Source organism: Quercus suber, unplaced genomic scaffold (assembly GCF_002906115.3).
Source record: "Quercus suber isolate HL8 unplaced genomic scaffold, Cork oak 2.0 scaffold_199, whole genome shotgun sequence".
Taxonomy (NCBI): domain Eukaryota; kingdom Viridiplantae; phylum Streptophyta; class Magnoliopsida; order Fagales; family Fagaceae; genus Quercus; species Quercus suber.
In genome coordinates this window covers 990685-1016994 of record NW_027069657.1, presented here as the reverse complement: position 1 = coordinate 1016994, position 26310 = coordinate 990685, and the positions used below count along the sequence as shown (strand labels likewise).

The following is a 26310-nucleotide window of genomic DNA, read 5'->3' as shown; positions in this document are numbered from 1 at the left end:
GAGAATGCAAGGCGTATCAGTGCAAAGCATATCACAATTACAACAACAACTATAATTCATGGCATCACCGCATTTGCATTAAATTGTTACCATTGCGTGCACTTTGCACACTTTGATCTGGCATGCTTTAATGACCAAAAATTAACTTGTTAGTGTCATGGCATAATTTTCTTAACGCTCAAAAATTAAAGAAATTAAACCCTGGTTGAACAAACTAATATTCACTTGAAAACATTATAGGATGTAATATAACAAGCTAGACATAGGGAATCATTTTTGTTGTATATATGACCATATAACATGCTTCCAATTAATTTTCATTCCCATGGAATCTCTTTCACTTATGTGATGTGTAATTTTAGGGTCTGAAATCACATCAATGCTCGCTCATGTAAGAAGGCTATTAGTGTTGGTATAGGCATTTCATTGGAGTTGCAACTTGCAAGGGTCTTTCACTCAATAAATAAACTTGTGTTTTATACTGCCATATTCACATATTACTGTTGCATTATCTTTTAAAAAATAGTTTTTTTTTTTCTTTAAATTCTGTAGTTGATCTTGTAAACGTGGCGAGTTTAGGACACACGTTCTACTTTGAGGAAGTGACTGCTACATCCGTGTTTCCACATTTGTTGGCAAGGATTACAAGTTTCATGAGTAGGTAATTATGCGAAGTAGTCTTAAATAAATAAAATGATGTATTGTATTTTGTGCAAACTCTACCTTTAGTTCTAAGCTACAATCGTATTATCAGTCGCAAAAAATATAAGGATATGGACATTAATGACATCAAATTTTTTGCCTACCTCATATCCTTCAGCATTTTTATCATACCGTGTATAATCAAAAAAATTAGTAAAATTTACACAGTTTTGCCTAGAAATGATTCACATTAATCTATGTAAAATTGTGTAAATTTACAAATTTTTCACAATAATTGTGGAAATTTATACTGACACTATTCATTTTGTATTTAGCTGTTTATTCTTTATTTATATATCTCGAGAATGAATGGTGGTTGTTGTAGGAAGAAAGAAAAACAATTTAAAAAATCAAGAAAATTTGATATTTTAAAGTAAAATAGATAATCGGGTGTGAGATATTTTGAAAAATATGTAAAAAAAAAAAAAAGTAGGTTATTATGCTAAAATAGACATGAATTTTTGCACGAATTGATCTGAATGCTTTTGAGTGTAGTTTTTCCTTTACAACCCAAGTAGTAGGTTTTTTTTTTTTTTTTTTTTTGTGTGGATAATGTACAACATAGGATGTCATATCCTGTTGTTCATTGACCTCCAAATCTATACCTGCTGTCCAAATCATCATCCAGCATCTAAGTTTTAAAGCTAAACGGTTAGATTTGTAAGCCAAGGCTGTTTTTAGTTAGGAATTTCAGGGTCTGGAATCGCTACTCTCATCCTCACTCTTCGGTTACATTCTTCTTGGGAAAAAACAAAAGAGACAAAAAAATTTCTTAATTCAAATGTTAAAATTTTTACTTTATTGTGTATATGATTGATCAGTACGACTTCCAATTCCTTGTTTTCACTATCACCTTTGTTATTTCATGTATACATATCTCAGATGTTTATTACATTTGCCTACTTCTCATATTGCCTTTAATGTCACGTACTATGGTTTGAGCAACTCTCTGCATGCCCTAATTACATATCTTGTGCTTCATATTTGGAGCCAAATGTCACTTTACCAGCACTATAATTCTATTGAAGGAATTAACAGCGGCACATGGTTATTGACAACAACATATTAAAACAAACTCACAGAATAAAACACTAATTTGAGGTCTAAAAATTTAGAAAGTGCCAAATGAAAAGTGCTCCATGAAGCGTGAACCAGCTTTGCAGGCCATTTGTTCTAAGTGGTTTTTCCTTGAGTAGTGGACTTTTGCACTTTGACGTTCAGTCTATTATTGTTTATGGGAAAAATGGAGTCATTACTCATTAGTCATTACTCACTGTCAAAACTTTTTACATAATAAACTGAAAATTATAAATTAAAAAAAAAAAAAAAAAAATTAGATATAGGTACGGCAAGCATTTTGAATTACTTGTGCTTTTTTTTTTCTTCTTTAACTCAAATGTTACAACAAGTGGGGGAAGGGGATTCGAATCCTGATTCTCCTCAAAAAGGAGACTAGGCAATGTTGCTGAGTTGCAAGACTCATGGTAAAATACTTGTGCTTGTTCAATATGTATTAAGTTTCTTTACTAAGATGTATAGCACCCATAACATTCTGCAGATATCTTGGATAAACAAATGTGAATTCTTTCAGACTACAAACAAGTGATGCACACAGATGGACAGGGTTCATGCTCTCAAAGCATCTGGCATGCTCTTAATTGATCCTTTCATATAAATACATGTTGCATTCCCATATCTGTAAAATGATCAAAAGCCACAACCTTACAGCTGCTGTTTAGCTTCTTTTGGATTTGGGCAGGGGATTGACCGATTGAGTTGGTTAGAGTTTAGAACAAGACTGGAGAAGAAGAAAGAAATGAAAGATGGTGTATAGCAAATCATCTATAAGTTACACGAAGGGACGAACAAAAAAAAAAAAAAAAAGGGTCCAAACACATTACATTTCTAAACACTCTCACATATGCAGCAACCAGCATTGGTCCCAACAAACAACAAAACTGATGTTTTTACCTATGCACAGCATCAGAATCTGCCGAGTGGCACTTGGGCTTCAAATATGCATCAATAACTTGCAAACTTGGGCTTCAAAATATGCATCAATAACTTGCAAGTGCGGATCATCCCTTTGTGAATCATGCTTACTTCCTACAAGACCAAAAAATGTTCAGTGGTAACAGCAATGTGAAGTCTTCCACTTTGTAAAACTTTTGGAACCGATGATCAAAACACATGCCTAACTATAAAACAATAGCAACAGCAAAACCTTAATCCCAAAATTTTGAGATTGGCTATGATCCTCAATAGACTAATTTAGGGTTGGCCACATATATTCTCCATCATATTATCCTATCCAAAATCATGCTGTTTGTCATGTCTTTAATTAACATATCCTTTTTCACTTTTTTTATTTTATTAGTAAAATTAGTTATTAATGAAAAAGGTTTCGACCGACTCATGATGATAACCACTCCATAACCTAAAAGAATTACAAAATTAATCAAAAGAAGTATTATTTGAGACCCCACACACGTGATCAATCAAACAAAGATCGAAGTAGCAAGACTTCAAGCTAGTTTTTTAAATTGTCTTTATCCTCAAAGACCCAATGATTGCGAGCCTTCCACAATAGCCACATCAAACATAAATTTTTTTATTTTTTAACAGGTCATACCCAATGCACAAAGCTCCCATTTTTTGCAGGCGTGTTGGAGAGATGATGATAGGCAGTCTTACTACTAATTTGTTTTGGAGAGGTTCTTGGACTCGAACACCACGACTTGTTGCTTTTGTTGATGGGCACATGTCATCACACCAAGTCCCGACCTCTAGCCACATCAAACATAACAGTAAAAAATTTCAAATCACCAAATAGTTCTTCCCAAACCAAGTCCTCCACCCAGATAAAAGATCAACTACCCTCCTTGGCTACCAATGTTATTTTAGGTCTTCCTCTACCCCTTTTCACATTATATATATATATATATATAACTAGAAGATAAAACAAGTCTCTCACTTATGATGCAAATCCTAAAAAAGCATGAGAAAATTGTCCACACATACACACATATATAGCAATTATTTTTTGTGTCAAAAAATACCTACTAAAACATTTTATGAAAGATTTATTAAAGTCACCCAAAAACCCAATTTTATCACAACCTTTTTTCTCAAAGATAAAAAAACATTATCCTATACTGCTACTCAATCACAACTAAGTTGTAAACCTAATTCAAATTTAGCACACCCATGAACCCCCCCCAAAAAAAAAAAAAAAAACTTTAGTAGAAGCAGTAAAAAATGACATGTCAATTAAGGAAGTTACAAAGACCGATAATATAGAATGGAGGAAAATAATACATGTGGCTGACCTTGACTAATTGTTGAGAATCCATAGCCGTCCCAAAATTTGGGACTAAGGCTTTGTTATTATTTTGGTTATTGCTGTTGCACACACTCACACCTAGTGGGTTTGGTACCCATAACCACCCTTCACCCATTCTTATTGAAGGAGAAAGTGTCATTTGAAAAGAGTCCATTAGCCTGCAAAAAAGTTTCAAAACAGCATAATAGAACCACATGCAGGACTGTTACATGAACTATAGAAGGTTTCTAGAATTCACCATTAACATTCATATCATGACCCAGTGAGTTCTCTTTGCTATTATAGCACTTGGAAATGGTCCCCTGTTTCTTTGAACTTCTTTTCTTTTTTACGAAGGACAGTCCTTCAGAGGCAACTTTTTGAAGGACAACATTGTCTCCTGAAGATAGGGAAATTTTAGTACAACAGCATAAGCTTCCATTCACCATTCTAAATGAAATCTGATAGGTACATAAAGAAGAATGTAGTCCACCAGAGAGAAAGAACAGGTTTAGAACTTACAGGACCCAGACCATGAACTCCTTGAGAGTAGTCACAGCCAAGAAGTAGTGCAAGGGTAATCTGAAGTCACAAGTTACTGAATTACTTATCCAAAAAGTTACTGTGTCACCCAGCTTGTTACAAAAGGATGAAGCTTAACTCAAATGGAATATACAAAAGTAGAATCTTAGATAAATGATTTCATAAATGCCATTTCACGAGGAGAAAATGAAGCAGATTGCGATCAATATTATTGAGACAACCCATGCGTCCACACAAATATACACGCACGCGCACACACGTGATCAGTTCCATATGAGAAGCTATTACGCACAACAATTCCTAAAACAGAGCTATATTTTTTCTGGTCTTGTAAAGTGGAACATAGATTATTAAAGGAGTTGAAGGAGGGCTTCTTGTCATATCATAAAGCCAAGATGTAAAAGCTTTTGCAGCTTATTATCACCCTTTTGGCCTTCTCTCAAAGTTGCTCATTATCATTGCATGAGGTGATGATAAACTTTGAAGATATTACTAAGTGTTATGGATGCACTCAATTGCATATGGCGGAAGAGTATACATATAGCAGACAGTGAGTAATATGTTAAGGATCCATAGCCAAGCCTAAAACAATTGGGACTAAGGCTTGGTTGTTGTCGTTAATCAATTGCATATATAGCAAAAGATAATTTTTATTTTCTCTAAAAAGCTTCATAAAAAATAAATATATATATATATATATATTTTACATTTACAATTAGAAATTTACCAATGAGTTCCTTCCAAATCCAAGCCGTCTCTCTACATCTGTCATTTCATAGCAAATAACATAACCACCATCTCCTAATTTATTAGCAAAATGGATGCATAATTAGTAAACAAAAAATAAGTTACTCGACGGAATTTCAATATGCAACCAAATGTGAATCTACTTACCAAGGCATATACCGTACACCGTCCTCTCACCAAAAAGAAAGACATCAGAGTCCAAAGTGTAACATCCATCCTGATGGTCATTATGGTAATGTTAATGAAAATGATAATGACGATAACAATGTCAGTGATGTTTTATGATGAGAATATGACAGTGCATAGCATGCATCTCCTATAGAATAATCCCAACATGACTAATAGTAAAAAGTGTACTCACACATAATGATTCTGAGTTTAGTAATGCATACTGTGCTTCAGCTTCCTCGATCCTAAATTTTAGAATAAATAAATAAAAATATATAGAGTTAATCCAGGTTTTTTTGTTTACAATAGAAGAAGAAAAAAAAGGGGGGGGGGGGGGGGGGTGGGGGGGGGGGCTAATATTTTTTCAAGAATGCATTTAAGGAAAACATATTCCCATATATAGTTTTATTGAATGAAGTGGTGTTCATGATTTACCATAATATCATGCAAAATAAACCATACTAGACCTGAAAATTTTAGATTAGAAAAGAATACTTTTTTTCAAGATTGTTTAGATTAATAAGATAAAATAATTTTTTTTTTATAAATTTTTTTCATTCTTTCCATTTGTTGCACTTTTTTATTCATTAAACCCATTAAAAGATTTCACGTAGATAAATTTTAATATTCCTTTATTTGACAAAAAAACTAGTGAGTTCTTGCTTCTATTACTATAATCCTATATTGAAAAATTTTACTTTAACCGTAGACATTACCCATCTAAACAAGGGATGCCAAGTGCCATGCCCAAAACTTTAGCCAAAATAAGTTTAAAAGAAAGTAAACAACATACAGTGATTGCATTTGCACACAAGGATTCTCACCTCACTTCTTGAATTTAAGCGGCGTCTATAAGTTGATAACTTAATAGCAGGAATTGATCTATCTACAGGCAGCAAAGATTACTTAAAATTAAGATATGCGGTCAAATGCCATGCTCTGAAAGCAATGACATCTTAACTGAATACATTGTGTTCATATACTTCAAAGATATGCAAGAATTCATACATTAACCACTAAAGGGGCCAAATCCCATGTACATAGTGTGTATACAGAGAACAGTGACATTATAAGAGTCTCATTTTAAAAAAGAAAAATCACCAACACAAACATCTATGCAAACTATTCCTAAAAATCAAGTGCCCCATTAGTCATTCTTTGACAAAAAACCGAAAACCCAATCTTCACAATAAGTAAAGGATTAAATCAAAAACACACATCTAGTTTTAAAAGTAAATGACAGAATTGAAGAAACCCAGAAAGACAAAAGCATATGAATTAAGTACCTGTAACAAAAACAATGGTGCAATTAACAGCAATGAGAGCTCTAAGGCGGTGAAAGAGACCTCTGAGATAAACCTTCTCTTTCATACAAGAGTGTGATTTGCTAACGTTATGAAGCTGAACCATCCAGCAAGAGAGATCTATGCACACCCTCTTGTTCCTAAAAACCCATATTCAAATTTTAAAAACCAAACACAAATCCCAAAAGAAAAATAATCATTAGGGCCTGTTTGGTGGGCGAGAAAAAGAGAAAAGAAAAGTGGGAAACTTACTGGAGATGGTGAAGTGGTAGAGTTTTCTTGCATGATTCCAAGAAAAGTCGAAGTTTTATTTATCCGTTAAAAATATGAAAATGGCGAATGTGATTTGTGCGGGTGCTTCTGCAACTTGTGTACCGAACATGGTGAGAGACCAGAGAGAATGATTGGACCCAATGGATCAGATTTGGGTCTTTTTTATGGTTTTACAAAATTTGGTTCTTTTGGGCTGGACTTTTTTTTTTTTTTTATATTTAAGTTCTAGTGTCCTCGACAACAAAATAAATCAATGCCATTGGGTTTCAAAGTGTTCTCACTGTGTATCACTACATTTTCTTTGAGAAAATTCTTATTAAAATTAGAAATGGTTAACAACATTGAACTGAAAATACAAAACATATATCATCAAAATTGTGGTGGAACATACTTTTGGGTTTGAGGATTTACAATAAACATAGTAAAACCATGCCTGAAATATAATCTGCATATAATCTTGCTTAATGTATTTGTTGGCATCGATTTAAAACTATACATAAATTAAGTTGGGCATAGACAAATATATCTGTTTAATACTGTCAAAGATACTTGCTAGGACTTGCTTATAGTTATCTACACATATTTTCTTCATACGTATTCGTATATACTTCATAGCGTAACATATTTTCTCACATTTAATTATGCTTCATAACTCAAATCATGCTAAAATAATCCATACATGAGAAAACTATTTTTCACACTAATTTATTATATTCATTACTCATTATATTGCCTTTTGCCTAGGAGAAAACACAACAGTAGCGAGCAATGGACAATCCATTGGCGTGAGTACCAGACTCGATTACTCCAAAAAAAACCAAGGTCTAGCCACTAACATATCAAAACGAGACGCGTGCCACTGCTGTACAAAGACCCCTAACAAATACAAAAGTAAGTTATACTCTTAAACATAAAATGACATTTTCTTTGATTGAAGGTTAGTACTCAACTGTGGAAAATATTTACCAAGTGGATCTACGCGTGAGAGGAAGCTAGACGCTACCTCTATCTAAATTATTAATCCTTGTACTTTCCAATTACTATGACCAAGTTGCATTAGCATTGTCATCTAATTGCAATCTAGATATGAGTTCACATATGTCATATATATGTAAAGACATAGAACTTAATTCCAATTATGTTGTTTGCAGTGGTATGCATATATTACAATTTGAAAAATTTTAAATGACTTAATAAGTATGGGCATCAAGAGTGCTGGTTTTAGCTTTGAATATAAGAGAATGAGAATCATTAGCCTACAATGAATTGCAATTGTCTTCTTCTCTCCTAGTTGTGTGACAGTTTCTCATTGCGAACAAGTCAAATAATCTTACGTGAAGTGAGCAATTACCACAAATAAGTAACACAAAGTTGCTTTATTTTATAAGACTCTGTTTTACAAAATAATTTATAAAGTTTTGTTTTTAAATTAAATTACTCCAACCAAAATGACCCTAGACACTTTCCTAAAAAAAAGAGAGTATATGCCAAAGGAAAGGAAAAATGATAATGCAGCAACCAACAATAATCAATCTAAAAAATAAGAATTAATTTGGATTCAAGAAATCCAATGATTTACAGAGTATTTGAACCCATTTTCCAAATTCCATCAACCTTCCAAGCCACCACATTCCAAGTATTGCTCATATTCATAGTCACCAGTAGTTTTGAAAAAGTTTTGAAATATTAGGAGAAATACAATCAAAATCATTAAATTAAATAAACGGTATATAAATCAATTAAAACCAAAACGACTAACATAAGACACCAAAGATGCCTATACTACTCCATGCATTTAACTAATTGACACTAACACATTTTAATAGTCTTTCTTTTTTTTCTTTTTTTTTTTCTAACTTGGGGAATTATATCTAGACTTTCAGTACCTTACCAAAATTTCATCCCATTATCAAAGAAAACCTGGATTTTTTTCCCCTTTGGACAGTTTTTGTTATGAGGCCGAAAAACAAACATTTTAATTATGAAGCATCTCAAGTCTCTAAGACTCGAGTTCACTCAAGAAACTCATGTCTCGATGACTTGAGTTTCAAGAGGTGGCAAACATGATGTGGATAAAAAAATCAACGTGGAGACTTGAGTTCAGCTAAAAATTCACATGGAATTCGAGTCTCAATTCCTTAAAGGAAACTAAAATATTATAAAAATCCTTAAGACTCAAGTTCTCTTATAAGTTATAACAATCTTATAATTTATTTTAAGAAACTTGAGTTCTACATGGATTTTTTTATCCACATCAACTTTGTTACTTCTTAGAACTCGAGAATTAGATTTTTAAAAAAAAAAAAAAAAATAAGAGTGTTAGATGTTGGGTGTACACGTGCGAGTGAAGTCCAACATCGAATAATAATGAAAGGAATGGGTGATTAATATATCATAATTGAGCTCATATATGTTGGGTTTCGGCTTTTTAGGTTAAATATATTTATAAGTGATATTAACTAAAAAATTAAATGGAGAAAAATGTTATTGCTAATGTATTCAACATTAGTGTTATTGTTTATCAAAAAAAGAAAACGTTAGTGTTACTAGAATTACACTTTCACTAAAGTGTGGAAAACTAGGTGGACAAGATTTTGGGGACCCATGAGCTTTACTCTACTAAAATTATACTTTCTTGGAGAAAACTAGACACTATAACGTGTAGAAAGTTTACACTTTCTTGGAAAAACTAGATAGTGGACAAGATTTCGGGGACCCATGAGTTTTACTTTACTAGAACTACACTTTCTTGGAGAAAACTAGACACTAAAAGTCTATAACGTGTGGAAAGTTTACACTTTCTTGGAAAAACTAGGCGGTGGACAAAATTTTGGGGACCCATGAGCTTTACTTTACTAGTACTACACTTTCTTGGAAAAACTATATAGCGGACAAAATTTTGAGGACCCATGAGCTTTACTTTACTAGAATTACACTTTCTTGGAAAAACTATACAATGGAGAAAACTAAACACTAACGTGTGGAAAGTTTTGCCCAATGTAAAGGGGGCTTTAAAGACTTTGGAAAAGAAAAACAAAGTCTCCAAAACTCTCTTTTAAGACTTTAGATGTTCAAAGTCTTTGGATTATAAATTTGTAACTTAAAAAAAAAATCATATAAATTCAATTATCATTATTTGAACAATTAGGAGTTCAGAATTATCGTTTTGTATTTTGGTTTTGATCACAATGGTGGCAACATAGCAGCCCCATTATGGTTAGGAGGCATTTGATCTAAATTGGGTTTTTGAATAAGAGACTCAAAGTTTTGGTTATTTTTCTTCAAATTTTATGAGTCTTTCAAGTAAATATTATTAACATTTTTGTTTATAGGTGTTATGTTGATTGTGTCAACTAATTTAGGTAATTGAGAAGAGAGTTGGGAGAGTTCGCTACTCGAAGTGTTGAATTCCACAAAAATTTGGCATTGGTGGTACAAAATTAGGGGGAAGAGAGGAGAGAAACTTTGATAGCAAATTTAGTACTTCCTTTCATATTACTATGAGACTAGTTGTCTCTATTAACATTATGCAAACTAGAGGACTCGTTTAAAAAAATATATACATATACACAGACACACAAGTCCTAAGTCATCAATTAAGCCATTAAAAAATAAATAAATAAATGAACTGTCAATTAATCTCTCATTTTCCAGAAAAAATGAGAGATTCAAACTAATGACTTAGTTTTATGAAGGATTCTCCCTAATCACTTGTGTTACTCAAATTCTTCCCAAAAAAAAAAAAAATCACAACTATCAAAAAGACAAATTATTTTAATAATTTGATAAGTGAAAACACGATATTGATGATATGCTCAGATAAGAATCGATAAAAATTTGTCTAATTAGATATTATAAAAAATGTTGTGTTTATAATATTCCTCATGCAGTTAATGTCTTTAAAAATGAAAGACTTGCTTTTTATAGTGAAAGACTTCTTTTTTGTAGTGGAAGACTATGCAAGAGGGTTTATGTTTTGTGACTTGTGAAAAAGATGACTGTGGTTGCTTTTTGTAGTCTAAACTCTATGAACATGAATCATGAATTGATTAGAAATTTTGAATGCTTTCGATAAGCCAAAATTACTATTATTTTTTACTTTTTTAGTGGAAGACAATCCTTTTGTTTTATTTTATTTTTAACAAAAAAAAATTATAAAAAATGTTTGGCCTCAAGGAATGAAAAATGAGAGATTTAAACTAACATCCTTCTTATTTTATTGAGCATACTCCCCATCAATTGTGTTAGACAATGGCAAACAATAATTTTCTTTTTCTTTTTCTTTTGACAAAACAAAATAATAAACTTCTATTTTATAGAAAAATGAAAAACACACAACTTTTTAGAGTGGAAGACTTTAGGAGACTCACTTTTTTATTATTTATTTTATGTTAAACATGCTATATTTTTATATTTTATTAATTTATTCATCATCACGTGAATCCCAAGGGTTAAAAATAAATAATAAATAAATAAATAAAAACTGATTGGCACAAGATTGTCGTCAATATCCTATAAATTAGCATCCAATGTTTAGTGTAATTTTTTTATGAGTAAGCCTTGCACTTGCAGCTAATAATATAATAATAATCTGATGATGAACTGTTCCTTAAGACCCATTTCATTCATTTTCCTTGCCTTTCTCTTTATTCCTAACTACTTCTTCTTCTTCGACATCGGACTCTCTGAGGTTTGTTGCATCGATACCAAGCAACACACTCTTCTCAAGTTCAAGCAAGACCTTATAGATCTTTCTAACCGGCTCGCCTCTTGGACTGCCCATGGGGATTGTTGTCTATGGGAGGGTGTTGTCTGCCATAACCTCAAATCAATTTAAACCAAAACAACTTAAGTAAAAAAAATCAAAGATACTCCATGCATTAACTAATTGACAATTTGACACTGAACCATTTTAACCAGACTTTTTTATTATTATTTTACTTAGGGACTCATAACTTACCAAAATTTCAAGCTGTTAACAAAGAAAACCCAGTTTACACGGTATTAGATTTCGATATCTCCTATTGTTTGTTGTCAAGATTCTAAGGCCTCACAATCAAGCTTTTACTTTCTTGAAAGACACTTTCTAGAAAAATCTAGACAGACAAAAATGCTATTGTTAGTGTTGAAAAGTAGGTACTAAAGAAACAATTTTCTAAATTGAGAAGTTCTGCCTAACGTATGGATTACGCCGAATCCAAAGACTGGACAATAAAAATGAAGTCTCAAAAACTCTCTTTTCAAGACTTTAGAGGTTCAAAGTCTTTGAATTATAAATTTATAATTTCCTAAAATAAAATAAAATAAAGTAGTAAATTGAATTTATCACTATTTGAATAATCACGAATTCAGAAATATCGCTTTGTATTTTGATCTTGGTCATAATGGTGGCAGCATAGTAGCCCCATTATGGTTAGGAGCCAGTCTAATTTGGGTTTTCAAATGGAGACTAAAAGTTTTGGATATTTTGTTTAACCTTTATTTTATCTTTTCTCTTGCAAATAAAAAATAGTCATAATTTTGTAATTACTATAAGACCAATTGTCTCTATTACGTTTTGCAAGTTGGAGGACTCTCATTCATATCGTTTGGATTTTAAATGATTTTAAATATATACAAGTCCTAAACCATCAAGCTCAACTCTTCCTCCAATTCTTTATGAAGAACATTTCCTGGAAAGCATTGAGTTGGAAATATAGAAAACATGTCATCAATCAACTATAAAGTTCCAAAAAATGGCATTTGAAACAATTTAGATTAATTAGAACAATATAAAATTTCTAGGCATCTAGAAGGAAGTAAATTGAAAATCTACAGTATATGCTCCAGGATAATTATCTATATTATAAATTGAAGTCTCAAAAGCTTATATAGCATGATCTTATGCGGTTAGCCAAAAGTCAAACAACTTCAGTTTTATATTTATTATTAATTGTAAATTTCCTTAACATTTACATTTCCTCACTCTAGAGATGATCACTTTGTCATGTCTTCATCATAATATATATATATATATATACACTATACACACGAAATTGAATTTCAATCTATAGTATTCGTTCTATGATAATTATTCTTTATGAATAGGCCAAGATACCCATTGGTTTTTGGTGTAAGCGGGGTTTAAATTCCAAATCTCTTATTCAACAACAATAAATTTTACGAATTGAGCTAACTGAAATTCACAATATGTACCATATTTATACTTAAAAATTCATTGATTCAATTTTAATTAAAATAATTAAAGTCTTTGACATATTAGTAATAATAATAATAATATTTATAATAAAGCATTAATGGGAATATATTTGGTTTGAGTAAGAAACTGCATTTCTAAGAAACTTTTGTCTAGAGAAAGATTTCAAAAACATTGGAGATGGTAATTGATAAGGAATATTTCTATTTTTTATGCATCATCAAAAATTAATGTCCCAAAAATTTTAAGATTTAAACACTTGCACATTCATAATTATTCTGTAGGTTTTCTCAATGATAAAATTGTTATTGTGCCCTTTCCATTCGAGCTAAGTTCATTATGCTTGAACTTTGCATAATATAACTATACATTTTAAGAATACACCAGTAAGTAATATTTTGCATACAGTTACCTTTTATACTCCCTTTTTTTGCAACACTTTTAAAGTAAAATGTAGAGATTTTTGAAAAAATAATATTATTTTATGTGGAAAATTTTTTCTGACAAATAGCCTCTTTAAAAAAATAATGTTTTGTATCAAAACTTCAAAATGTGCAATTTTAGTGTAAAATGTGTCTATAATAAAGTTGTGTTTTCAAAGCCATTTCAATGCAAAATGTGATATAATCAATTTTAGTGCAAAATGTGATATTTTAATGCTTAAAATAATGTTTATAAGGAGAGGCTATTCCCCCATAAGGTTTTTACCAATAATTGTAATAATAATAAAAAATAATTTTTTTTACCAAAAAAGCCGTCAAAATCTAGCTAAACTCCCGAGTCCCGACTAACTTATCATTTTAATATGCAATTTAGCATGCTATATGTGCTTTTCAAATCTCAATATATATTGTCAAAAAAACAAAAGTTTCTCAATTGTTTTTTCTATATTCCAATAAAATTTATTGCTCCCACCCATCCCCAAAAAAAACTCAATATAATGATTCGTGAATTTTTATAAAAGTTACGAGTAATGACAATTAACATTGACCAATGAAATTTCTGTATTGGCAGGTAAGCTAATTGATATGATATAATATAATGTGGCCTCTTATAAAAAAAAAAAAATAATAATAATAATAATAATGTGGCCATATCAACATAAAAATGGAGGGTCCTACCACTTAGTACTTACAAAAGTCAGTCAATGATGTGTAGAATTTTAAGCAAACAGAGAGAGAGAGAGAGAGAGCTGAAAGAAACTGATTTGCTATAAATTAGTACTATCTACTTCTAATTCTAATCATCTCCTCATCTCATAATGGAGGCTTCCTTCAGACCTTCCGTTTCATTCCTTTTCCTTTTCCTTGCCTTTCTCTTTCTTCCTAACTTCTTCTTCTTCTTCTGCACCGGACTTCTTTCTGAGCTTCGTTGCGTCGATACCGAGCGACAGGCTCTTCTCAACTTCAAGCAACATCTTATTGATTCTTCAAACCGGCTCTCCTCTTGGACTGCCCATGGGGATTGTTGTCATTGGGGGGGTGTTGTTTGCCACAACCTCACTGGTCATGTCCAAGAACTCCATCTCAGAACCTTTTATCCGGGTGATTCTGCAACTGAAGAACAATATGAAGCCTATGGGCGGTCAATGTTTGGTGGTAAGCTAAATCCTTCTCTGCTTGATTTGAAGCATTTGAATTACTTTGACCTCAGCTTCAATGATTTCTCTGCTTCTCCTATTCCCCCATTTCTCGGTTCAATGAAGAGTTTAACATCTCTTAATCTCTCTAATGCGGGATTTGTGGGACTCATTCCTCATCAACTTGGAAATCTCTCCAATTTGCTCTTTCTCAATCTCGAAAGTTATTGGATTGGTGGTTTATATGTGAATAACCTTGAATGGCTTTCTGGTCTTCCTTTGCTACAACATCTCGATATGAGTTATGTAAATCTTAGCAAAGTCTCTGATTGGGTTCAACTCACAAACACACTCCCTTCCTTGTTAGACTTGCGGTTGCATTATTGCCAGCTTCCTTTCATTCCTCTTGTTGTTGATGTCCACAACATGACTTCTCTTAGGCACCTTGATCTATCTGAAAACAATTTCAACTCTTCAATTCCCAATTGGTTGTATAGTTTTAGTCGTCTTGAGTTTCTCAACCTTCAGTACAGTAATTTGCAGGGTACAATCTCCAGTGCCATTGGAAACCTAACATCTGCCATTAGTATTGACTTGTCATCCAATGAACTTGGAGGAAAGTTGCCAAGATCGTTGGGTAATCTCTGTAACTTAAGAGAAATCAAATTGTCATCCAACAAATGGAGTCAAGAGATATCTGAAATCTTAGAAAGTTTATCAGGGTGTCTTTCAGATAGACTAGAGATCTTAGACTTAAGTTCTTCTCAACTCCATGGTCATTTGACGGATGAACTTGGGGTATTTAAAAATCTAGTCAAACTTTCTTTTGAGGATAATTCAATTTCAGGTCCACTTCCAGTGTGTTTGGGAAAACTTTCATCTCTGAGAATGTTGAATCTTGGGAAGAATCAATTCAAAGGAACCCTCCCTCAAAATTTAGGACAGCTTTCCAAACTTGAGGTTTTATATATTTATTCTAATGTGTTGAAAGGTGTTGTGTCCGAAGTTCTTTTTGCCAATTTAACCAGTTTGAGGTCACTCGATGCAGGAGGAAACCAACTGACTTTAAAAGCAAGTCAAAATTGGATTCCTCCTTTTCAGCTTGAGACTTTAAGCTTACAATCATGGAATTTAGGGCCAAAATTTCCCCAATGGCTTTGTTCACAAAGGCGTATGCTGTCTTTAGACATTTCTTACACACAGATTTCAGATATGGCTCCTCCTTCATTTTGGAACTTGTCTTCACAGTTCCAACATCTAAATCTCTCCCACAATCTAATCAATGGAGAAATTCCAAACAGTCCTGTGATTTTGTCTGCTTCAGTGATTGATTTAAGTTCAAACCATTTCAAAGGTTCGTTACCTTGTATATCCTCTAATGTGTATATGCTAGATCTTTCTAACAATTCATTCTCTAGATCTATTTCTCACTTTTTTTGTTTTAGAGTGAATGAGCCAAAAAACATGGAACATCTCAATCTTGAAAAAAATCTTTTATCAGGAAAAATACCTGATTGTTTGATGAATTGGAACAACTTGGAGGTCTTGAATCTGGGAAACAACAATTTCAGTGGCAGTATTCCAGCATCCATGGGATCTTTGACTAATCTTCATTCTTTGCACCTGTACAACAACAAATTCTCTGAAAAATTACCATCATCTTTGAAAAATTGTGAAAGGTTGGTAATTATTGATGTTGTTGAAAATAGGTTTGCTGGAAACATACCTTCATGGATTGGGCATAGATGTACAAGCTTGATGATTCTTAGCCTTCGCTCAAACTATTTCCATGGTCACATACCAAAAGAATTATGCGCTCTAACTTCACTCCAGATATTGGACCTTTCACATAATAAGCTATATGGAAGCATACCTAGATGTGTTAAAAATTTTAGTGCCATGGCCACAAATAATATTTCAAATCACCACTTGAATTCTTACAATGATTCTTATTATTATGGTGAAACTCTTCCTCTTGAAAGTGCATTGCTAGTTATAAAGGGGAACATTCTAGAGTATAGCACCATTCTTCAACTGGTAAAAAGCATAGACTTCTCCAAGAACAATTTATCAGGAGAGATCCCCAAAGAAGTTACTAGTCTTCAAGGATTACAATCGTTGAATTTGTCATATAATTTCTTAATTGGAAGTATTCTTGAGAATATAGGTACTATGGGATCTTTGGAATCTATTGACTTCTCTTTGAACCAACTTTCGGGTCAAATTCCCTCAAGCATGTCAAGTTTGACATTTTTAAATCATTTGAACTTGTCAAACAACAAATTGACTGGGAAAATCCCTTTAAGCACTCAGCTACAAAGCCTCAATCCATCCAGTTTTGTTGGAAACAAACTTTGTGGACCACCACTTACTGTTAATTGTACTACAAATGGTGTAAAACCCAACAATGAAAACATAAGGAGTAAAGCAACTGGTGGACTTGAAGTTGATTGGTTCTATGTGAGCATGGCACTCGGCTTTGTGGTTGGGTTTTGGAGTGTATGTGGTAATTTATTATTGAACAAGCAATGGAGAATTATGTACTTTCAATTCTTAGATCATTTGGGGTACAAGCTTAAGGGTGTTGTTTCATTGTAAGTAAATGTTGTAAGATTCTTCATATTTAGTCCAAATGTCATTTGATCATGTTAATCAATAGTTTGATGATGTCTAGATCAAATGGGTACAAACTTAAGGGTGTTGTTTCATTGTAAGTAAATGTTATATGATTCTTCATATTTAGTGCAAACGTCATGTGATCATGTTAATCAATATTTTGATGATGTCTATAACATTTGTGTTAGTTAATACACTCCATTAGCATATATGAATATGGTGTTTCTTCCTATGAATGTCAAAGGCAATCCAATTTGTAGTTTCATTTAATCCATGTAGATTAATATTGTGAAATCAAATTTTAGTTTCTACAAGCAATGGATTCAATAAAAGTAGTGTACCATACCTTGAAATGACGCCTAGGCTTTGTATCTGTTACTTTAAAAACAACAGTTGATCTATTCCCATTGTTCATCCGGGATCCGGCTATCTTGCTAACTCTCTTAAGAATCTCCTAGTGATCACTTTGTAGAGTTTCAACAAAAACAACAAAATTGTGCATAACGGGACAAAATAATTGTGTTTATAAAAAATTTCAAGGATATCAGTTGGATCCCTTCCAGCTAGTTTCTAAGAAGGAATCCTAGGCTACGAAATGGTGGCTCTCTAAAGTCTACCATTCCTCCCCTGCCAAATCTGGACTTTGATGTTGGAGGAGAATTTTTTCTGATATTCTCAAAGAAATAAATAAAAACTACCTTGGATCTTGAATTTAAGGTCTTTCAGCTTTTTTTTTTTTTTTTTTCTTGAAATGTTAATTAAATGTACACAATATTTTGATAAAGTAGTAAGTTTGCTGCTATGTTTTGTTTACTTAGGTCTCCCAAATGATAGTTAATTTACTATACTTTTCTCCTCACAACAGTGCTTTCCTTGAGTTTCAGGATATTTAAAACTGGATGGTTCATTTTTAAGAGTCATGGTTATGCTTGCAAAGGGCCAATACTGAAAGGTACTGTAAGGGGATTTGGAAACTTAATTGTGATTGGCCATATGGAAGTTTTACACATTTTTGATTCCCTGTTTAGGCAAACAATTCTCAAACATCATATTGAAGATAAACAGGAAACTTGCATGAACAGTAGATTCCTTGCATAAACATTTTTGGTTTCCTATTTAGATAGACAATTCTCAGCTGTCTGGGCAAATCCCAAATTCCTTAGGCCATTATAGGTTTCTTGCATATCTTTCTTTTTATATATGACAACTTCTTTTGTGGTCCCATCCTGAATCTCCTGAAAATTTGTTAAACTCATGAACCTTACGTCTTCACACTCTATTGTCATGAATGTAAGCCACAATGGAGCTCCTACTTTTGAACCCAATGCCATCACAGTGAGTCCGCTTGGTCCACAATTTCCTGCAACATTACCAACACAGAAATCTTAAGCAATTAGACATCTCTCAAATAGGAATTCAGACAGTTCTAAACCTTTCAGATTTGATTCACAATCACAACTCATTGGCTCCCTTATATAAGATTGAACCCTTGTGCCTGGACAACAATAGCTTCTTCATAATTGTACCTTTTTTATTGCAGAACCACGCACATTGTGGGCTCATTGATCTAGACTGGAATAGGTTCACAGGGAATTGTACCAAGCTGGATGGTTGAAATGATGCTTGTCCAAAAATATGGCAACTTGCTTGTCTTTCGGTATTGGATTTTTGCCAATAATAGCCTCAGGATATATACCAAGGTATTCCAATGGACTTGAACCTTGCATATACTTCTTTTCAAAAGGAACTTTTTAAGAGTCTTCTATTATTCCATATTTGTAAGGAGCATATACCTTTGTTTTGTGTACTTTGAAAATAAAAGTTGATATATTACCTCCATAGACGAGCTAAGGATTCATCTAGCTCTCTTTAAAATCTCTTTTAGCGATCACTTTGTAAACTCTCAACGTAAGACATCAAGATTGTGCATGACTATGCAAACTATACAAGTTGTTTGTAACAAATCTCTATGAAGGAAGCCTAGGCTGCAAAATAGTGGGTCTCTAAAGTCTGCTTCTCCCCTGCCAAATTTGGCCTTCGATGTTTGAGGAGAATATTCTTAGAGTTATTTTCTTAAATCTCAAAGAAATAAATAAACTTACCTTGGATCCTGGTTTTCAAGTTATTCTACCTTTTTTTTTTCATGAAATGTTCATTAAATGTACACAATATTTTGATACAGTAGCAAGTTTACTTCTACACTTTTGTTTTCGTCTTCCAAATAGTAGTTAATTTTCTTCAAAATAACATGTCTCTCAGCAGTGCTTTCCTTTAATCTTGGGATATTTAAAATTGGATGATTCACTTATTTAGAGAAATGTTACTGTAAGGGATTCTGGACACTTACTAGCTATTTGCCATATGGAAGTTTTATAAATTTTCAGACTCCTATTTAGGTGGACAATTTCTCATACATCTTACTGAAGATGGGAATGGTACTTAATTATCTTTGGCTGGATGATTGGCATATTGTGGTTCCTCTTTTTCTTTTTCTTTTTTCTTTTTTTAGTGATGATGATGAAATGGTATATTCATTGAAGAAACAGAGCAGAAAACAAAACAGGGAAGAAAAAAAAATTAAGATGATTCCTCCCTCATCAAAGAAACAAAATTGGCAAATTGTAGGTAACTAAAGTTGGCAGTTAGCCAATGTTTGCAGCTCTGGTTTATCTTCAAGGCAGGTATACTAAGGTGAAACATTGATAAGAAATTAATAATACAGGAGAAAATGTCACTTCAGAACTTGCAAAATCTGTAATATTCGAATTTTAGGAAACATGGAGTACTATTGGAGTTACTCTACCAAAAATTTAGTAGTGCAAGCTTCTGTAGTTTTCTGAATCTGTTCGCAAGCATAGTTTCATTGCTTGGCTACTGGCTAGCTATTAAGAATAGGATTATCCACTAGGGATTGGTCGCTGCAATGGGATTTACCAAGATGGTGTACGTCATTGCATTTTCAGAAGATGGAGAAAGTAGAGATCATCTTCTCTATTCTCTTGGATATTAAAACATATTTGGGAGTAACTATTAAGCTTTGTTCCATTCCTAGAAAACCTGGTACTTGGGATGCAGAGTTAGCTTGGGCAATTGGAGTTCTAAAAGGCAAAAGAACTTTGTTGTTCTCATTCTTAAAGTTACTCGGATTGCTCATTTATATCAGTTGGATGGAGAAAACACTCATGGCGTGGTAACAATCTAAAGATGAAGAAACTATCTTCAAGATTAGTCTTAAAGGTTAGATGGAGACTGGCATCAAGCAGGCATATCAAGGATTCATCTAGAAACAAAGGTTAGATGGAAACTATTTGATTCTTTTTTTCTTTTTTTTTGGGATAAATAGGAGACTATCTGATTCTTAAGTCTTAACAGTTGTATTGGTATATTCTTCCATTTGCTTTTGATAATATGTTGTCCTGTTATCTGTAGTATTTTATCCCTTTTTTTTTTATAGGGATCTTTATATGGTTTTGATTCTTTGGTAGTCTGCTTGTCTTGACTCTTGATACTGCTGTAATTGTTTTTAAGAAATAAATTCCCATTCATCTAAAACAAAAAACAAAAATATGTTTTGGACACAAAATGTTATACTTTATTAATTAATACTGTTGTAATTGTTTGTGATGAATAGATTCTAATTCACTGGGGGGGCTGGGGGGTGGAAGAAAGAAGAAGAAGATGTTTACGAAACCAAAGGTTGTGTGAGGACAGTGACAGTTGAACCCATCACTGGGATAGGCTATGTTGGTTCCTTCATTATGATTGCAAAGGCTACTACAGCTCAACCCAGTTTTGCACCTTTGCCAAAATGACATTTGATATTATATTTGCATGTTCCTAGGCATTAATCTGCTACTGGTATGCAGTTTCTTGATTGAAAATTCAGAACAGGTATCTCAAATCTATAAGAAGTGGGACGTGACCATGGAGTAATCAGCTAAAAGCTAGTAAGCTTTGCTTAGGCTAAAGGCCTTTGTAATATGAAAGCATGTCTTGTAACCTGTATTGAGCGTACGAAAATGAGCCTGAAACTTGCAACCTGCATGTCAAGTCAATAGTGTCCTGTGGCATGCTTTCTCCCACTTGTAAGAAAGTATGTAGTTAATGAACTTTGAAGGTCCTATTTAGAATCCTCAGAGAAGTATGGCCCTAGCATACATGAAAATCATACCGAAAACAATAATCCACTTCTTTCTATGGTGATATTTAAATGATTACCATTGTTAATTACTAGAGAAAATAAACAAAGGCAAAAAAATTATTTGAGCTAAGCATTGATGGCTTGTTTTGGCTAAAAAGCCTATTTAATCATAAGCGTGCCATGAAAGTGTTAAGTTTCCTTTTAACATAAGTCTTCCTTAATTATTGCTTCATCTTGTCTTTATCTTTCATAATTCTTGTGCTTCTCTTGCCTTAGTTTTCTGTTAGGAATCTGTACAAATTGTATTGTGTGTGGGTTGTATGGTAACATTGAGGCTGTGATTGACTGGTATGACAAGTTAGCATTTGTTAGTTGGGTTGGTTAGCTTAAGTAGCTGATAATCTGGGGTTAGTTAGTATCCAAGTCTGATATAAGAAGGTACACTTGGACTATAACTACTCATTGATGAATACTGCAATTGTGCAATTCTCTCTCTCTCTCTCTCTCTCTCTCTCTCTCTCTCTCTCTCTCAGCTATGGGGGCCCAGGTCCCCTTGAAGCTACCTACCTAGATTCCATCTTCTTACTGGTTCTCAACATTTTCTTTATAAACTCCAACTTATGCAATGAAGTTCCAATTTAATTTGCAATGAGAAGGAGAAAAAAAAGCATAGATTACTGTGAAAGTGCTCAAAGTTAGCTGCCTTAATTACTTCTCCTATTGTGCAGAAGAATCTCAAAAAAATGATGTGTGAAATGTCTGCAACATCAAGGACAGGATTATGACAAAACTAGACTCCAATTGAAATCTAATTAGAAGCCCTTCACTTATTAATATCTAGGATTCAATCCCTCCTATTTACCAAACTTGAGTTCCTCATTAAACTGTCTGTGAAACTGCTCAAAGTTTCCTGCCTTAAATTTATTCTCTTATTGTGCTGAAGAATCTCAAAAAATGATGTGTGTAATGTCTGCAATATCAAGGACAGGATTATGATTTATTTATTTTTAAATAAACAGAACAGGATTATGATTATTACTACAACAATAGGAATAATTATCATTATTATTGGGACCAGTGAAAACTAGTACATTTCTATTAGTGTCTAAGCCATCATTTCGTGAACATTGAGTAGGTGATTAATGTATACTTTTTTATGGTCCTGGCATGTATAGCAGCTACAGCCTTCAAATATTGGTGAAGTATCTTTCCTGAATAAAAAATAAAATAAAAAAAGATTCAAAAATGGTAAATTATGAATTTTGAAACACAGAATTGTCATTCCAAGCATCCATTAATCTCCAAATTACTATGGAAGCAAACACAAGAAGTATATGAAAGTATGAAATCGGAAAATAACATGAATGGAGCAAAAAATATGCCATCACTCACAATTCAAGCTATGGTATTAATATGAAAATTTTGGTCAATGGCGACCAAACATTAGACAAGTAAGAACTTAAATTGAACATGATGTTAGAAAATTATTTATATTATATTATATATAAAAATATGGTATTAGAAACCATGGTTGTGACAAGTGAATACCTTTTCTTAGTTTACATATGAATTTTAATTAATTTGTGTATTGCACGACATACAAAATAAATACTATGCTTAAAATTTTAGATATTACAAGTTTGAGATTTATATATTTTTTAAATAAAATTGGATTTATATTAGGTGCTTTCAACCCAAACATGTATTTTCTCATTAGGTAAGTGCACAAAAATAGACGGAGGTGGACCAAAATAAACCGATGTGATCCAAATGGAACAAGTGGAACAAAGTGAACCAAATGGACATAGGACCAAATAAGAACAAAGTAGACTGAATAGGACCGAATAAGAATGAATGGACCAAATAGGATTGATGTGGATAGAATGGACCGAATGGGACCAAATCAAAACAAATAGGACCGAAGAGGACAGACTGAACCGAAGTGGACGGAATAGAACCAAAGTGGACTGAATGTCCCAAATAGAACTGAAGTGGATCAAAGTGGACAGAATGGTCCAAATAGAACCAAAGTAGACAAAATAGATTGATTAGGACCAATGTGGACCGAATAGGTCCAATGTGACCTAAATGGACCGAAGTTGATTGAATAACACCGAATAGACCAAATTTAGCTTTAGTGGACAGAATGGACTATATAAGACCAAAGAGGAGAGAATAGACTGAATATAACCAATATGGACCGAACAACACTTTTGAATATTTATCATTTTTATTACATTTTTAAGGCTCATATTTCTAATTTCTAATGTCTATTTTAGTATTTTCTTTGTATTTTTTTAACTCAAAACTAGAGTGTTTAGCCCAAATATAATCAAATTTCATACTTTTCAACCCAAAAATCAAGAAAAAAAGAAAAGAAATTTTGAGCTTAAATAAAAAAGAAAACATACAAAAAGAATCAATTTTAAGGCCCATTTAGTCTAAAATGGATTGAAGGAGGACTGAAATTGACTGAGTAGACCAAATTGGACCAAAGTAGACCTAATTAGACCGAATAAAAATTATTTAATATTTAGAGAGAACAAATTATCTTCAAAAAATTTTAGAGAAAAAAATTATACATTATATTACAATTAAAAAATAATTATTTATTCTCACTCATTGTGAGAGTCTGCAATTATTATTAACATAAAAAAAAAGTATTCCGATGGGATAAATTTACCATATTATGCAGAGGATAAAATCAGAATAAAAACTATGCATGACCTTAGTGTAAGCTTCACTGTTTATACAGCACCATAATAAGGAGAAAATCTCAATTTCATTAACTCATAGCTAGAAATGTCTTAGAAGAATGAATATGATGATTCAATTTCATAGTCTTCCTAACTTTGTCATCATAGATTTTATCAAAACCAATCGGTATCACATGCACACGGTTACACACACACACACACACTCACAAGTCTATGAGGTCAATTTGATTTCTCCTTTGCATTGTCTTTGTTTTGCCCTCTTCCATCTCACCGGATGCCATTTTTCCTTAATAAATGACAGCACTTACTGGTTTTCTTCTTCTTTTGGTGTTTTGAAAATTGAACCACTAGGCTGCAAAGGCAGCTCTTGTAAACTTCTATGAGACACTGAGATTTGAAGTGAAAGATGATGTTGGAATAAAATTGCAACACATGGTTGGATTGGAAGTGAAATAACTGGAGGTAAGTTCATGCTAGAGGATGGTGCAGAGATGCAATGGAAGGAAGAAAGAGAAGTAAGTCTTTATTTGATGGTTTTCATATCTCCGCCATTATTGTATATACAGTTACCTTTGTTAAGAATGAACTACAATTGTTTAGCACAGTTTACTCATGTAATAATTACTTTATCTCAAATTATTGCTCTCTCTAATTACTAGTGTATAGGAGAGAAGGTGTACAACAGAAAAAAAAAAAAAGAAAAAAAAAGAAAAAAAAAAAAAGTAGAAGTTAATAGAGATATCTTAATTAAATAAACTTGAAACTGAGTTTTCTTGCATGATTCCAAGATATCCCACTATTTTATGCTTTTGTAGTTGGACCATAATATTCTTTTCCTTAGTTCAATTGGGATTTTAATTCATTTTTTTTCCCTTAATAAGGTTGATTTCCATTCTCTAGTAGAAGTAGGACTATGTTATTTCATCTCTTAAAGGATTGAATGCTTCCTATAAATACTCTTTAGAATTAGGGGGATGATGGGAAGTTGAATTTTAGGCAAAGATAAAATTGCAATTTGCAAATTAGGCTTTTTATTAATAAAAAATTCTTTTGAAAGGTTTTATTTGCTTATTGGCCTAGTTTTTTAGTAGAATTTAAGTTTTGTAGAAGAGTTCTAGTTTTGTATGTTATAGATTATGCTTCTAAATGCCCTAAGCTACATCAGTTAGAATGAGAGTAAAGTTATGCCACATTAATTAACATCAAACTTATTGTTTCCACTTCATAATGATCGCTCTTATCATCATGGCATAGGCTGGAATCCACACAACTAATAGAGAGAGAGAGAGAGAGATAGAGAGAGAGAGAGAGAGAGAGAGAGAGAGAGAGAGAGAGAGAGATATATATATATTAATTTCATAGTCTTCCTAACTTTGTCATCATAGATTTTATCAAAACCAATCGGTATCACATGCACACGGTTACACACACACACACACACTCACAAGTCTATGAGGTCAATTTGATTTCTCCTTTGCATTGTCTTTGTTTTGCCCTCTTCCATCTCACCGGATGCCATTTTTCCTTAATAAATGACAGCACTTACTGGTTTTCTTCTTCTTTTGGTGTTTTGAAAATTGAACCACTAGGCTGCAAAGGCAGCTCTTGTAAACTTCTATGAGACACTGAGATTTGAAGTGAAAGATGATGTTGGAATAAAATTGCAACACATGGTTGGATTGGAAGTGAAATAACTGGAGGTAAGTTCATGCTAGAGGATGGTGCAGAGATGCAATGGAAGGAAGAAAGAGAAGTAAGTCTTTATTTGATGGTTTTCATATCTCCGCCATTATTGTATATACAGTTACCTTTGTTAAGAATGAACTACAATTGTTTAGCACAGTTTACTCATGTAATAATTACTTTATCTCAAATTATTGCTCTCTCTAATTACTAGTGTATAGGAGAGAAGGTGTACAACAGAAAAAAAAAAAAAGAAAAAAAAAGAAAAAAAAAAAAAGTAGAAGTTAATAGAGATATCTTAATTAAATAAACTTGAAAC

The 26310-nt window shown here is 32.6% G+C and overlaps 2 protein-coding genes across 10 annotated transcripts; one reads left to right on the top strand and one right to left on the bottom strand.

Moving 5' to 3' along the window:
- Positions 1–2238: 2238 nt before the first annotated feature.
- Positions 2239–7260, bottom strand: LOC112004352 (single-strand DNA endonuclease 1). 7 transcript variants are annotated; one of them, XM_065779121.1, is made up of 9 exons: positions 7039–7257; positions 6769–6926; positions 6307–6368; positions 5462–5531; positions 5295–5368; positions 4547–4606; positions 4032–4424; positions 3335–3488; positions 2239–2808 (listed from the first exon to the last, which is right to left on the bottom strand). In XM_065779121.1, the coding sequence occupies exons 2-7, from the start codon at positions 6890–6892 to the stop codon at positions 4374–4376; spliced, it is 441 nt and encodes a 146-aa protein (XP_065635193.1). In that variant the 5' UTR covers positions 6893–6926; positions 7039–7257; the 3' UTR covers positions 2239–2808; positions 3335–3488; positions 4032–4373. The 7 variants fall into 7 exon arrangements, with proteins under 7 accessions (XP_065635193.1, XP_065635195.1, XP_065635194.1 ...); XM_065779123.1 differs by having other exon boundaries at positions 3397–3488; XM_065779122.1 differs by lacking the exon at positions 3335–3488 and having other exon boundaries at positions 4032–4203; positions 4284–4424.
- A 7185-nt stretch (positions 7261–14445) lies between these two features.
- LOC112004371 (receptor-like protein EIX2) lies at positions 14446–21721 on the top strand. Of its 3 annotated transcripts, none has more exons than XM_065779112.1 (4): positions 14446–16188; positions 16336–17428; positions 18335–18402; positions 18991–21721. In XM_065779112.1, the coding sequence occupies exons 1-4, from the start codon at positions 14517–14519 to the stop codon at positions 19014–19016; spliced, it is 2859 nt and encodes a 952-aa protein (XP_065635184.1). In that variant the 5' UTR covers positions 14446–14516; the 3' UTR covers positions 19017–21721. The 3 variants fall into 3 exon arrangements, 2 of the variants coding, with proteins under 2 accessions (XP_065635184.1, XP_065635183.1); XR_010631157.1 differs by having other exon boundaries at positions 14449–17428; positions 18991–20742; positions 21082–21721; XM_065779111.1 differs by having other exon boundaries at positions 14449–17428.
- The last annotated feature ends 4589 nt before the right edge of the window (positions 21722–26310 follow it).